General features: G+C 29.0%; 3 protein-coding genes across 12 annotated transcripts in view; 2 read left to right on the top strand and 1 right to left on the bottom strand.

Annotated features, from left to right (window-relative positions):
- LOC129797635 (cytochrome P450 6A1-like) overlaps window positions 1–14,623 on the top strand; it is a 690,618-nt gene that overhangs the window by 118,483 nt on the left and 557,512 nt on the right. The gene's annotated exons all lie outside the window — the stretch shown is intronic.
- The window catches only part of LOC129797630 (cytochrome P450 6a9-like), a 667,408-nt gene that overhangs the window by 95,273 nt on the left and 557,512 nt on the right, over window positions 1–14,623 (top strand). The gene's annotated exons all lie outside the window — the stretch shown is intronic.
- LOC129797447 (sodium/potassium-transporting ATPase subunit alpha) overlaps window positions 1–14,623 on the bottom strand; it is a 55,772-nt gene that overhangs the window by 6,096 nt on the left and 35,053 nt on the right. For 4 of the 9 annotated variants that reach the window (XM_055840014.1, XM_055840020.1, XM_055840017.1 and 1 more), the window contains 2 exons: window positions 14,256–14,471; window positions 1,860–1,954 (listed from right to left, as the gene is read on the bottom strand). In XM_055840014.1, the coding sequence (XP_055695989.1) occupies window positions 1,860–1,954; window positions 14,256–14,471 (311 nt within the window). Of the gene's footprint in view, window positions 1–1,859; window positions 1,955–5,041; window positions 5,924–8,748; window positions 10,936–12,143; window positions 12,239–14,255; window positions 14,472–14,623 lie in introns of those variants that run through there. The other 5 variants (XM_055840015.1, XM_055840018.1, XM_055840019.1 and 2 more) reach the window with 3 other exon arrangements.

The following is a 14,623-nucleotide window of genomic DNA, read 5'->3' as shown; positions in this document are numbered from 1 at the left end:
CATTTCCATCAGTTTACCTTCTTTTATATTCATTTTTACTCTATACATTTTTTTATTAAATAATTATTTTAAAAATAATTCTTTAAAGTTTGTGTGTTTTCAGTGATATTTTTCTGTGTAAAATAAATGTGTGTGTGAGATGGTTTTTGTGGTAAGTGAGAAGGAAATATTGCCTCTAAAAGAATAAATAAAGTGTTTTCCATGGTGTCGTAGTGCAATGTGCTTAATTTTTAAAAGTAATCTTGTGAGGAAATAAATTTAAAAAAAGAACTAAAATGTTGAATAAGATTTATCTAGAAACCATCTAGAGAGTTAGTTATTACGTATTTCTTTATCACTTTTTGGGAGACGTTTCAAGGGGACTTTTTTCTTTTAGTGGTGTACCTATGTATGTTTATTTTGATATTTATTGTTTACTCAAAACTCCTATGTATACCTATATTTTAAAGAATTGAATTTACATAATTTACAGACTAAAAAGCATAATTTGTTGAAGTTGATGGACATATTTTTCCTCGCAAAAATCTTCAGTCTTTTATTTAAAGTTAAAGTTCCAATAATTTTAAAAATTAAAAAAAAAGTAAATTTTATTTATTTTTTTATGGAAAATTATATTCCATCAACTTCAGAATGAGACAGAGAATTACAATGAAGAAACATCTAAATGTTCTTTCCTTGGCCTAAGGGAACAATTTCTATTCATAATCTATTTTAAAAAAGAAAAGAAAATAAACATAAAATAATAATAGAACAAGGAACAACTGTTCCTAAAATACATTTAAAGCCAGATTTTGTATCTACACAAAAAATTTAATTATTTTGCCAGCAAAAAACTCCAATGATGATCCACTACAGATATTAAGAAACTTTCTACTGCTCCAAAATTAAATAGAAGAAACAAAAAGATTTTTTTGGAAATTGCAGGGGTGAAGACGCAACAACCATTCCCATCTTTCAAAAACTTTTCTTTTTTTTTTTGCATTTTTAGGAAATATAAAGAGCTTTTAAAAATTATTATTTTCTCAGAAGTTTTTTTTTTTGAAAATTGCATATTTTCGGATAAAGAAAATTAAGAGAACAATTAAAGCACATTTAGAATTCGTTCTTAGACTTTTTTCTTCAACGGAATTTTGGCAAAATAACAAGGGGGGTGAAAAGGTGTGAGAACGTCACAACAATTATATATGATTGTTTTTTGCATTTTACCAACGAATAAAATTTGGTGTTCTTTTAACAACAGATATATGTAACTTAATAAAAAAGGGACAAAAATTAAACAACAGAATCGATTGGATTGATAAAAGTAATATTTTTTATAATTACAAAAAAACAACTTTTTATTTTAAAGGAAATTTTGAAAAAAAAATGTTTTTTTTTAAATCCAAACGATTCAGTTGGTTTTGATTTTTTTTATTTTACAAAAAATTGTTGGTAAATTGTGTTTACGACAAAAAATATACATGAATATAGACAAAATCACTGAAAATGACTTTATCGGATTACCGAATTACTAAGAAAAACATACTAAATAATCAATTGATTCTGGGAGGGAATATTTTTTGAAAAATTTTAAGCTGTTAACCCAAAAAAAAAAACTTTCAAAAGCTTCGGGACCAAATAAATTATAAAGATATGCTAATGCGGTACAAAACGTTTTAAAAAATCATCTAAAGTCATTTTCCTTTTGATGGAAATTTGATTCATTTCATCTCATTACAGGAAAAACTTTTTTTTGCCATGAAACGAATACAGATGTTCGGTAAAAAAAATGAAATTTCAAATAATAATGACAAAAATTGATATTTTTTTGGTTCATAAAAGGCACAACTACCACCAGATTCCGAGGACAAAATTCTGACCTGCGATTGACCAAGTTGTCGCGGTACGGATCTCTGGGTTGCCTTTTCATAATGTCACTCTCGGGCGCTTCGTAAGCTAATGAAATGGCCGGCACCTTTGCAATTATCAACATTAAAGTTCAGCGGGTTAAAAATACAAACAGAGAAAGAGAAGAAGAAAAGAAAGCATAGTGTTACAGATGAGACAAAATTTATGATCTTTTTTTCTCTTTTGTTTTTTTTTCTTTTCTTTTTTTTAGTAAGAATCTTTTTCTATTATGTTACTATGTAGCATGATAGTTAAGATTTGAAGGAGGAGAGATTAGCTAAAAAATTTGCACAATAAAATTATTAAATATATCTCAAAAATGAAAAAAAAAACTTATTACCACTTTTCACATTATATGAAAAAAAAATTACTCTATCAAAAAATTTATCCTAATATGAATAAAATATTGAAAAATATGTGAGGAATTTTTCAAAATATGGCGTATTGTGTTTTTATTTTATATATTTTTTCTTTTATTTATTAATTTGATGTAATCTGAAAAAATGTTTCATCATTAAAAAAGATAGGTAGTGTGAAAATCTAAAATGATGAATAAGAATATGACAAAAATGTCTACAAAAAGTGAATGCATTAGCCAAGAAAAATGACGAAATGATAATTTTAGATTATATTCATTTGTTTAAAACCTAAAAAACGTTCCATATTAGTATAGTCATAAAAAAGCAATAGATGAGTGAATAAATATTAGATTAAACACGTATTTATTATCTTACTATGTCGAGACTCAATGTAGATATTGAATAGAAATTCTTTAACACTACCAATTTAAAATAAATCATAGTTAATTTTCTACAATAAGCACACAAAATCTTAGTTTTTATTATTTCTCTTATTATTATTCCTATTATTGTTTTATTTTTTTCTTTCTTCTTCTTTTTTTTGTAAAATGTGCTTTTGGTAATTTTTTGAAGGCCCTACATTGTATTTTAGGTGAATTTTTTACTGAACTGTCCCATATTGGTGCAATTGATAATTTATTTTTTAACAAATATAAATCGAAATTAATATGGGATAGACCAATAAGAATGTACAGAATATAAACAGAAACACACGAATTAATTAAACGAAATAAGCAACGATTGTACGCAAAATTTACAAGCCAATTATTTATATACTTCTTTTTACAAAATGTATACATTTTTATAAGAAAATCTTAATAGTTTTTGAAGAAAATTATGATTTCTTTTCGTGTTTTTGTCACTATTTTTAGCTGTGATTCTTTCGAAGAAAAGAATAGCACAGCTTCTGTCTACCACCTAAAATGCAATGTTGTCCGATCGGGCTCAAACTTGGTATGAGCACGAATTAGGGTCCCCACATTCCAAAAAACGTATGCTCCAAAAAACTTTTCCGGCCGTCCGTCCGGCCGGCCGTCCGTCCGGCCGTCGTATAAGGCTTAATTGCAAGAGAACGGTAATAGATAGAGACTTGCGGTAAACGGCAAAGTTCATATATCGGGTGGAAGACATCCGATTATGAAGTCAAATCCACCCCCCCACCCCTCCGTCCGCCATTTTAGACAACCCCAAAATTTTGTTTTCACTATATCTCAGGCCCTGTTATAGCTAAAAATCTGAAATTTTGATATGTTGTAGGGACCATCAAGACCTTTCCAACGATACCTCATTTTCGAAAATCGGTCAAGCCGTTTAGTCAATATGGCCGCCACAATTTTTCATCGAAAATTGGCCATAACTTGAGAACGGCTTGACCGATTTTGATCAACTCAAGCTCAAATGAAAGCTCTCAACAAACCCTACAACTCACTAGAATATCTGAACTTTCAAAAGTGACCGCTAGGGGGCCAAAAATCAAAAACAAAATTTTCGATTAGTTGTCGATGAATATCTCGAAAACTGTACGATAGATTTTGATGAAATTTTAGTATGTTGTAGCTGACTATATTATCTAGCACCATGCCAAAAATGAAGAAAATCTATGTCGCCGTTCTCGAGATATAGCCTTCCAAAGTTAGCATTAAATATCTCGGGTTCTATTGGTCCGATTTTGATCAAATCAAGCGCAAATGAAAGGTTTTAGAAAGCTCTACAAATGTCTAGAACATTGTAACTTCGAGGAATGACCGCAAGAGGCGCTAAAGTCAATATTTTGCATATCCAAAATTTTTAAGTCTAAATATCTCAAAAACTGTACTATGCATTTCGTTAACATTTCAGTATGTTATAGCTGAGGTCAATACCTTTCCAACGATAGGTCATTTAAGAAAAGCTATGGAGCCGTTCAGGAGATATAATGGTTTTAATATTTTATTTAATTAATACGCAAATTCTTAGGCGCCCCGCGAAGCGGGGCGCCTTATATATAAGGTATATAAATATAAATGCAGAGTAAAATATAACGGTAATATATAAATATATATATAGTTGCATGTTTAATTAGTACGGTAACTATTTGGCGCCCCGCGAAGCGGGGCGCCTTATATATAAGGTATATAAATATAAATGTAAATGCAAAGTAAAATATAACGGTAAAATATAAATATATAATATATAGCTACGTGGTACAGATTAAGGAGAAAAGGGAATGTACATGGTAAGTTTCACTTACGGGCTGTGATTCTTCCTTCAGAGGCCAAGTTAAATATTATGTAAATGCAAAGTCTAATAGATAGCTGCAGAGTATGGATTAATCAGAAAAGGGAATGTACTGGTAAGTTTCACTTACGGGCTGTGATTCTTCCTTCAGAGGTCAGTCTAAGTGTGATATTTGATATAAGTTTGGTGGTGCAAACTCTGGGGAAGGATGACTCGCGCCATGAATCACAGCCAATGCGCGAGTTAGCCTTCCCCCAGAGTTTGCACCACCAAACTTATATCAAATATCACACTCAGACTGACCTCTGAAGGAAGAATCACAGCCCGTAAGTGAAACTTACCAGTACATTCCCTTTTCTGATTAATCCATACTCTGCAGCTAACTATTAGACTTTGCATTTACATAATATTTAACTTGGCCTCTGAAGGAAGAATCACAGCCCGTAAGTGAAACTTACCATGTACATTCCCTTTTCTCCTTAATCTGTACCACGTAGCTATATATTATATATTTATATTTTACCGTTATATTTTACTTTGCATTTACATTTATATTTATATACCTTATATATAAGGCGTTTATATTCAAAATTAAACGTATAAAATAATAATTACTTCATTGTACAATTTCTTTAAGTTAGGTATATGTAGGTACTGTAGACTTTTTTTTTAAATTGTAAAACTAAAATTGAGGGGCCTATGTTTTCCTAGTTATTGTATAATTCGAATGATTCACATAAAAAAAATTAAAAATATTAAGATCTTATTATGTTGTCAAGAAAAAAATGTCTCTTTTCTTCTTAATTTAGTACTTTCTTACATTCTCATGTGATTTCTTATTTAATAAACTTACTTGTACAGCAAAGGATGCATGTAATCTGGTAGATTTGTTATAATTTTGTGAAGATAATATTTTTTTATTCATAAAATACCCCTATAAGAGAATTTTACTGGCATTTTTTATTAACTGAAACCTAAGACTAATACTTAAAAAATGAGACCTTGTGTTAAATAATTATTAAGTTAGTTAAACTTCTGTGCACTATAGTAGGTACTACACGGTGTGTGGTAGAGGTAGCTTATAGTAAAGCTAAGTAGTATGGAAACAGTTTTCGGATAGTTTAGAGCTATTTTCGTAATCTAGCCAAATGCTTAGAATGAATCTGTAAGTTCGAATTTGTTCTACACTGATCTAGAAAAATAATATTTGTTTTTAATTTAAATTTATAGGTGCTTAGCATATAACTTACACTTAATCAGTTCGTTGAGCAATTAGCACTAGTTAAAATAATATTCTTATTTTAGTTAACGAAGAAAACTTCCACAATGCAACTTAAGAAATTTAATTACATAATTTTCAATATTAAATTTTCTATGTAAAATAATTTTGTAAAGTATGTACGCATAATGCATAAGTACCCTTTATAAAAGAGTAGAAAAAATAACGAAGAAGATAATACCTTTGCTATATAAGACCTAGTATTACAAAGAAGGGCGAAAGTGCCCAAATCGTTTCGGCCCTTCCTCATTTGAGGGGAAGGTAGATGGCGCATGAGGTCTTTTTAAAGAAATTTGGGGGTAAGCGAAATGCAAGGAGGACCTTCCTCCCTTTCATAAGATCATTTGCTTGCGAGCGCTCATAGTGATCACTTGAAGGATCGCATGAGCTGAGCGTTTTTTCTATATGGACTTTTTTCTATATGGACTTTTTTCTGTATGAACTTTTTTTTGTACCTACGGTGAGTGGGTTGCAGAAGAGGTGCACAAAAAAGGGCTGAAGGAAGAAAAATGTACACGGAGTTGAGTTCAAAACTTGCAACATTTTTGGTTGTACATGAGTGGGAATGAACAGAAATATATTTTCTTTCCCTTTTGCACAATGAGATCTTCCAAAGTCTCGAAGAACACAAATTTTGTCTTTTCGAGCAAAATTCTGCCTCAAACACGCTGGTTCACTCAACACGAGCTGATATTGTTACTAATGAATTCAAAATTTGCAATAGAAAACTTTTATTTATATAAAAAAAATTTAAAGGGCTTTTTCAATCACTTTTTGAGTCAACTTTAAATCAAAAATCTTGTAAAGGTTAGGTAGTAAATTAATAATTTAGGCACTCTATGGAAAAAAAATTATATTAAAAAAAATTGAATTGATTAAAAAAACATAATGAATATTTGGCTAGACCAGAATAATATAAAAATTAAATTGGTCAGTTTAAAGAAGAAAGTGAACACAACTTTTATACTTTTCAGTGATGTTTTGTCATAATTTTTATCCCATCTTTAAGATTTATTAGTGTGAAATCGTATGGATCATGGGACAGAAAACTTTATATAATAAATAATTAGAAAAAAATTGGGCTCACAATCTGACGTCTGGGGCTGGGGCAAATTAAGTCAATTTGTATATATGTTTCTCTGCTGGATTACCGAAAGGCAAGATATTTTCCTCGATAGGTCAATCTTGTACGATATTTTCTGTCCTACAATTTCTTAGGCCATTTGAGAGAATATGAGTTTTTGAGCTTTTCCTATCTTTCCACTTTGCTTTTCGTGAAAGTCAACGGATAAATATAGTCACCGGTGGGGTAAATTAAGTTGATGGTATTTTCCAGCCTTGGAAATGATTTTTTACCTAAGATATTAATTGCAGTCTTTAATCAAACCTCTCATCTGTTAATCCGTTACATATCCGTGGTGTTTAACCACTAAAACAGGGAATTATACAAATTTATCAACCATGACATTTTTCGAATGGAAGGCTAGAAAATACCTATTTATATAATAAAGAAAGGTCTGTTTGTTGGTAATCGTCCTGTCTGTACAGCTATACAAATCTACACCGTTTGTCCGATCATGATGAAATTTGGAACAGAGGCTCCCTATATCAGGCGGTTTCGAGTGGCCGTATTCATTTTCCCCCCAAAGCCCCCCTTCAGGTAGCCCAATTTTTAGCTAATTTTTACCAATATTTTAGGAATTCTTTTGAATCTCTATTCATTAATATTATTTTTTTTATTAACAATTAATTTTTATCAAAAACTTACGCGATGTGAGGCGAGCTAAATTAGAACGAAGCGACTCCAAACTGCTTACATTACTGACTGAATTCGCCACAAGTGACATGTCCAGGTTAAAATAATTATACAAAGAAATCCCTTTAAGTTAGTTAAAAACACTCATGTATTTCGTATTCTGCACTACCCAGCTAGTGAAGAAATATTGAAAAGGCGTTTAAATAAAAATATTTAAGAATATCTAATTTTTTCTTAACACTCTAAAAGTACTTTTTTTTTATTCTTAAAAATGATCTGACAATCTTTTCAACATAATGATGCAGTCGATGTTCTACTTCAAATATCTCAATTATGAATCCTAAATTCCGAGCAACAAAAAATCACAGCTAATATACCGAAACATCGCTGAAAATTATAAAAAGTTTTGTTCATAGAATAGAAAATAGAATTTCTTTTATTCTATTATTTTTTAATAGAAAAAATTTTTGTTATTCTGGTGTAGCCAAATATTGATTAATTATCTTATTTTAATCAATTCAATTTCATTTTTTGAATAATTATTAAAAAAAATTTTTTTTTCAAAACTTACATATATTTTCACAGAGTTCCAAAATTATTAATTTACTACCTAACCTTTACAAGATTTTTGATTTAAAGTTTACTCAAAAAGTGATTGAAAAAGCCCTTTAATTTTTTTTTAAAATAAATAAAAGATTATATCGAGCATTTTCAATTCATTAGTAACAATATCAGCTCGTATTGAATGAGCCAGCGTGTTTGAGGCAGAATTTTGCTCGAAAAGACAAAATTTGTGCTCTTCGAGACTTTGGAAGATCTCATTGTGCAAAAGGGAAAGAAAATATATTTCTGTTCATTCCCACTCATGTACAACCAAAAATGTTGCAAGTTTTGAACTCAACTCCGTGTACATTTTTCTTCCTTCAGCCCTTTTTTGTGCACCTCTTCTGCAACCCACTCACCGTAGGTACAAAAAAAAGTTCATACAGAAAAAAGTCCATATAGAAAAAAGTCCATATAGAAAAAACGCTCAGCTCATGCGACCCTTCAAGTGATCACTATGAGCGCTCGCAAGCAAATGATCTTGTGAATGGGAGGAAGGTCCTCCTTGCATTTCGCTTACCCCCGAATTTGCACCAGTCCGCGCGCCATCTACGTTCCCCTCAAAAGAGGAAGGTACGGAACTCTTGGATTTTTTCATCCCTTCAGAGATTGTATTACTATATAAAATCCTTCTACAATGATAATACCTATGGTATGAACGAGTATAATACCTATTTCTGTAATGTAGATAAATTTAAAAAAAAAAGGAGAAATCTAAAATTTCAAATTAATCATAAATACGAAAATATTCGTTCAAATAATCAAGGGGACTACGAACGGAAATGAGTATGAAGGGCAATGCTTTAAAATGTATTTCAATGAGTAATAATGATCTTTATGTTTTTAGAATAATGATGAAATATAAAAAATAAAAATAAAAATGTTTTTTCTCCTTATAGAATATATTATATCACTTTGCAAAGTAAAGATACCTTTATTGCGAGAAGAGAGTAGAGAATTGCACTTAATGTGAAAACTCACTTACCTTAATTTTAAAGGATTATTCGAGATAATTATGATTATGTTATTATAAGTTAAAAGAAAGTAATATAATATAGACAAAATGCGTGTATTATGGCTATACTGATAAATGTGTGTAGTATAATTTTGTTAGAAAAAAATCCCAATAAGGCGAAAAATATATAGCTTGTGTAGCGTGTTTTGGTTTAATTAGTATATTTTGTATCGTGTGTAGGGAAAGAAGAAATTGAAAAAAATAAATAATGTAATGAAAGTGAAATCTTAGAATTTGTTTGAATAAATTTGTTTTGAAAAAAAAATGTGTGTAAAATTCTCGTTCTCTTTGGCCAACGGATGGATGACTTTTTGAGAGAAACACGCACACACACACAGAGATTGATGTCTACAAAAATTTCAAATTGATACAAAATAAACTAAATATCCTCACTTGCGTGAAAAATAAAATAATCTACTATCACAATCTGACTTTGAAAATTTTACTTCTAAAATTCTTTATCATAGAAATTTGAAGGAAAACCATTTAGTTCAACTATAAGATAGACAGAGAGAAAGAGATAGAAAGACAGAGATTAAGAGACATATATATATATCAAGAAGACCTATTTTATGTCCTATAACCTAATAAGATAAATAAAATATAATGAGACAGTGATATTTTGAAGAAATTCCAGCCGAGTTTTACTTCCAAACTGATTTCTACGGTTATTGATATTTTATTTTTTGAAAAAAAAAAAAAAACTTTTTTAGTCGTCTGATTTCATACAAAATATCAAGTGCCAATTGTTTTTTACAAAGTAATTTTAATACAAACAATTAGTAACCAATTAAAATATTTGTGCCAATTCCAACCGTAGCATCAATACAAAAAAAATTGATAACAAAGTGAAAAACAATTCATAGTTTGATCACATGAATATCTTCAATTGCATCATTCCTTTTATAATTATTTGTTTTTTTTTTGGAAATTTGAAAAGAATGTTTTTCATCAAAATTCAAATTGAGTATACGATATATGCGACTATAGCTTTATTTACAACACTTATAAACAAAAATTTTCATCAAAAGCAATATGTATAAATAAAAAAAAGTATTTGAAATCTTTTTTTTTTCAAACTCTGTACAAATTTTGCATTTTATACAGGAGCTTTAACAAATAATTATAAAAGAAAGAAATATTGAAATCGACATTTACATGATAATTTTTTATACAATTTTTTAAAAGAATTTAGAAAAATTCAGAAATTAAAATGATTTTGAATAACAAAAAATCAAAATATTTATTTTATCATGTAAATGGCATTCAACTGAAAATATCGAAAGCTTAGAAGAGTATAGATAGATAGCATATCACACTATCAAACGAACAACGAGGATCGCAGACCATCGCGTACAAGATAAAGAAAAAAATGCAGAAAAAAAACAAAAAATAAAGTATAAGAAAAATAGAAAATAAAGACATTACTTTTGCAAGAAAGAAAATACTGAAGAGAGACTTTGAAAAATAAAAGACAGTAAAAAAAAAACAAATATAAGCTAAATAAGAAAATAAATAAATAATAGGAAAATAAAAAAAAAAACATAAGAAAGGAGAAAACAAGAATAAGGAGAAAAGGAATCAAATTTGATTGCGATTTTTCGTATATAGCTGCGTTTGCATATTGTATACCATTTTATGTAGCACAAAATTGCAATATTTTCAACTTGTTCCTTTTTTTTCATTGTCTTTCGAGTGTGTGGTTTGTTAAAGGACTTGTTTACCTCTCATTCACCAGCTTGTCGGTGAAGGGATTCCTTGGCTGTCTTTTCATAATATCAGATTCAGCTTCCTCATATGCTAACGAAATAGCTGGGACCTATATTGACACATCACGCTCACATTTTAGTTTAACACATCATCAATAATTTTTTTTTTGAAAATCAAACAAAATTAAGATAAAAAATAAACTCAAAATTTCAGATGAATGATTTTTTCTTGAATGATTTCTGGGGGATTTCTATGAGGAGAAGAATGATTCAGTTATCAAGGATTTTACCATTATTTCATTGTTTTATGATATTTCAATGTTCTTGTTCTTTTTTCTACCACGACCAAGAAAGAAAACATGATAAATGGAGAAAATGATTCAGTTCTGTGCGTATAATATATAAAATAAAAATTATGAATGTTGCAGCTCATTCAGGGAGAGATACAATGGAATGAAAATGTTTCTTTTCATCTAAATAGGTTGACTAAAGGAAAAAATAATGTTAATACTTTTTTTTTTGGGAGGATAAAATAAACTCAATACTTTCAGGAGGAAAATGATATTATAAATAAAAATTAAAAACGTATTTTTCTCGCCATACTTTTCCTGTTTCTCTTACGCAGATCAATTGTCTTTGAATGGTGTATTTTTTTTTTTCAAAATACACTATGTATGTAATATGTACTATGTATTTGTTCTTGTAAATTTATCAAAGGCGATATAATGTCAGTGTAGTTTTGTGTTTTGTTTTTGTGATATTTCCTACCTGTTGTATTTTTTTTAACACAAATACTTCCATTTTGTTTTATCTTACTGAAATATTATTTTTGTTATTTCGTTATTTTGCGCATCTATAACGCTAAGAGTATTATTTTATTTAGTAAAGATTTTTACACAACACAGTATCAAGTAGGTCAGTTTTAGTCGTTTAGTTAATTCTCAGAAACCCAAATCACCTATTCCATTGAAATAACTATGATTTCTGCTATGTAATTTCATAAATCAAGGCCATCATAGAATTTCATGGGATAGGTAAAATTGTGAAAAATGCTAATTAATTTAGAAGTCCGTAGCCTAAGTTTTGATTAGTAAATCTATCTAAATATCTAACAAACCTATTTATTACCAAAACATTGCACAGCTGGCCAATTTATTTCGGTAAATTGATTATTTTTTTAATTTTAAATTTTATAAATGAGTTAAGAAATTTAGAAGCACTTTTATGGATTATTCTTTTGACCACGGATAAATGATTTTTTTAGTAATTAAATTAGAAATAAAAAAGGAGAGTCAAATAAAAAAAAATAAAAATCCACCTGGAATTTACTAATTTATCGTTGAAGGGATCTCGGGGTGGTCTTTTCATAATATCCGCTTCGGCAGCTTCATATGCCAAAGAAATGGCCGGTACCTATATATTGCAATTATTTAAGAAAATTCTTCATCAGTTATAACTTCCATCATTGGACATGGTTTCTTTGGCAGATAAATCAATTTTACAGGAAAATTCTGTATTAATTAACAAAAATGTTAAAAATAAATATTTTTTTTAATGGTTTATGAAATAAAAAGTGGTTTTAATGAGGTACCCTTTTAAGTTGAAAAAAAAAAAATCACGAATCATATGTCGCAACATACCTTTATATGTCTTTCGCATATATTTTTTTAGAGACAGAAAACTCTGTTGATCAAAATGACGATCATAAATTGGAAAAACATAATGCAAATTCTATCTACAGAGAATTTAAGAGAAAGATTGTATATATTTGAAAAATAAAGCTATTTCTTTTCCCATGTCATGTTTGTAGAATGTTTTATGCAATAAATTCGTCCAATGTGCATTCGTTTTTTTTATTTTATTGTCTTCCTCTTTTAGCAGAGCTTTCCCTATTTTTGTATTTTTTTTTTAGAAATTAAATCCTCAAACTATACAAACATAGCATAGAAAAATAATTTTGATTTTTTTCATCTTTCTAAAATGAGACAAAAGAAATTTATTTAGCAATCAGTTTATAGTTTAACTTTTATTAGATCTCTTGAAAAGTTTGTTACAAGTCCTATATTATTCTTTTCAATGCATTTTTCATATCTTTCCTTGGATGGGATTCGTTATTTGTCAATCGATTTTCAATTTATTATTTATTTTATTCCCCAAACAAGAAGATGCATTGCTTTCTTCACCAGAATTCAATAAATTGCCTGTTCGTTGTGCAATTTATTGCTGCTAAAGAGGGAGATAGCGCGTAGCATCCTTATAAGAAAAGGAAATATAAAATATGGTATCGCACGTCACATTCATCACCGCAGCTATGTACTTTTAGCATTAATCAAAATTTGTAAATAGGTAGTGGTAGGACAAATTTATATAAACAAACTTTCAGAGAGATCCAATATATGTGATAAATACGATATATGAGTATTTATAAATAGTTAAGAAAAAGTATTTAGTAAAAATAATTGAATTTCAGCGCCATTTTCGAGCATATCACACGCAAAATAGCCATACATATTGAGCTAATACTGATTGTAATTTTTTTATTAGTGTGATCTTCCTTTTCTTTTTCAAAATCAAATCGTCGATTGGATTTTTAAATTTTAATTTGTTTTCTTTATCACACTAATAAATATTTTTTGTCTATTTTTTTTTTTAAATAGATAGTGGATTGAATAAGATATATTGCTATATGGATTATTTTTTGTTTCAATAAGTTCTTTTGATAAAGAAATCTCTACGTGAAATTGATCACAAGAATATAAGTTTAAAAAAAAAATAGAAAAGATGTGTATAAGATCTTGCATGGCGATTATACAGAGAATTTTCTCTCACAAGTTGCTGCAACAGAAAGTGCCCATTACCTCTCGTTGACGAGCTTATCAGAGTAGGGATTTCGTGGACGCCTTTTCATAATATCAGATTCGGATTCTTCATAAGCTAGAGATATGGCTGGAACCTAAATAGTCGCCATAATTGCATAATATTAACATTTACAGAATTACAATATGTAACCGTTTAAACAAATATATGGGACGAAAAATTTTAAGGAAAATTGTACTCTGAAAATAGAAATGATTTCCGCGAGATTTTTTTTCTTTCGAATACAGCGATATAAAAATTGTTATAACATAAATTAGTTTCTCATCCTCCTAAAATAATTCTGTGATATATAATATTTTCATTTCCCTTCAATTAATTTTCTTCCTGATTATTATATCGTATCATCTTCTCCATAATTTAAATTGCCAATTTTTTGTAGTTGTTGAAAATTTTGATTACGACGTATTTTTGCAATAAAAAAATAAATGATTTTTATATATCAAGAAATTGTGAGAGAAATATCAAAACTCTCCTCCTCGAAAGGAGAAAATTACCTTGATGGTGGTAAAATGATTAATATAGGAAAGAAGAATAATGAAAAATTGCAACTTACCATATCAGTTCCCAAATCAATGCACAAAATTGTTACAGTTCCAAGTGGCAGAGGAACATCGCACAAGATGAATACCAAGAATGGTGAGATTTCGGGAATGTTTGATGTGAGGGTGTATGCAATAGATTTCTTGAGATTGTCGAAAATGAGACGACCCTCCTCCACGCCAGTGACAATTGATGCGAAATTATCATCCAACAAGATCATGTCAGCAGCCTAAGAATTGATAAAAGGAAAGGGAAATGTTTAAAAATTGTGAGAAAATGTTGAAAGATTTATTTTTCATTCTAAAATTTTTTTAGAAAAATAATAAAGGAAAAAATTGTTAATTTTCACCAAATAAATGTAAATAAGGGTGGAAATACTTT

Source organism: Lutzomyia longipalpis, chromosome 1, assembly GCF_024334085.1.
Source record: "Lutzomyia longipalpis isolate SR_M1_2022 chromosome 1, ASM2433408v1".
In the NCBI taxonomy this organism is placed as follows: Eukaryota; Metazoa; Arthropoda; class Insecta; order Diptera; family Psychodidae; genus Lutzomyia; species Lutzomyia longipalpis.
This window is presented reverse-complemented; position numbering and strand designations above follow the sequence as displayed.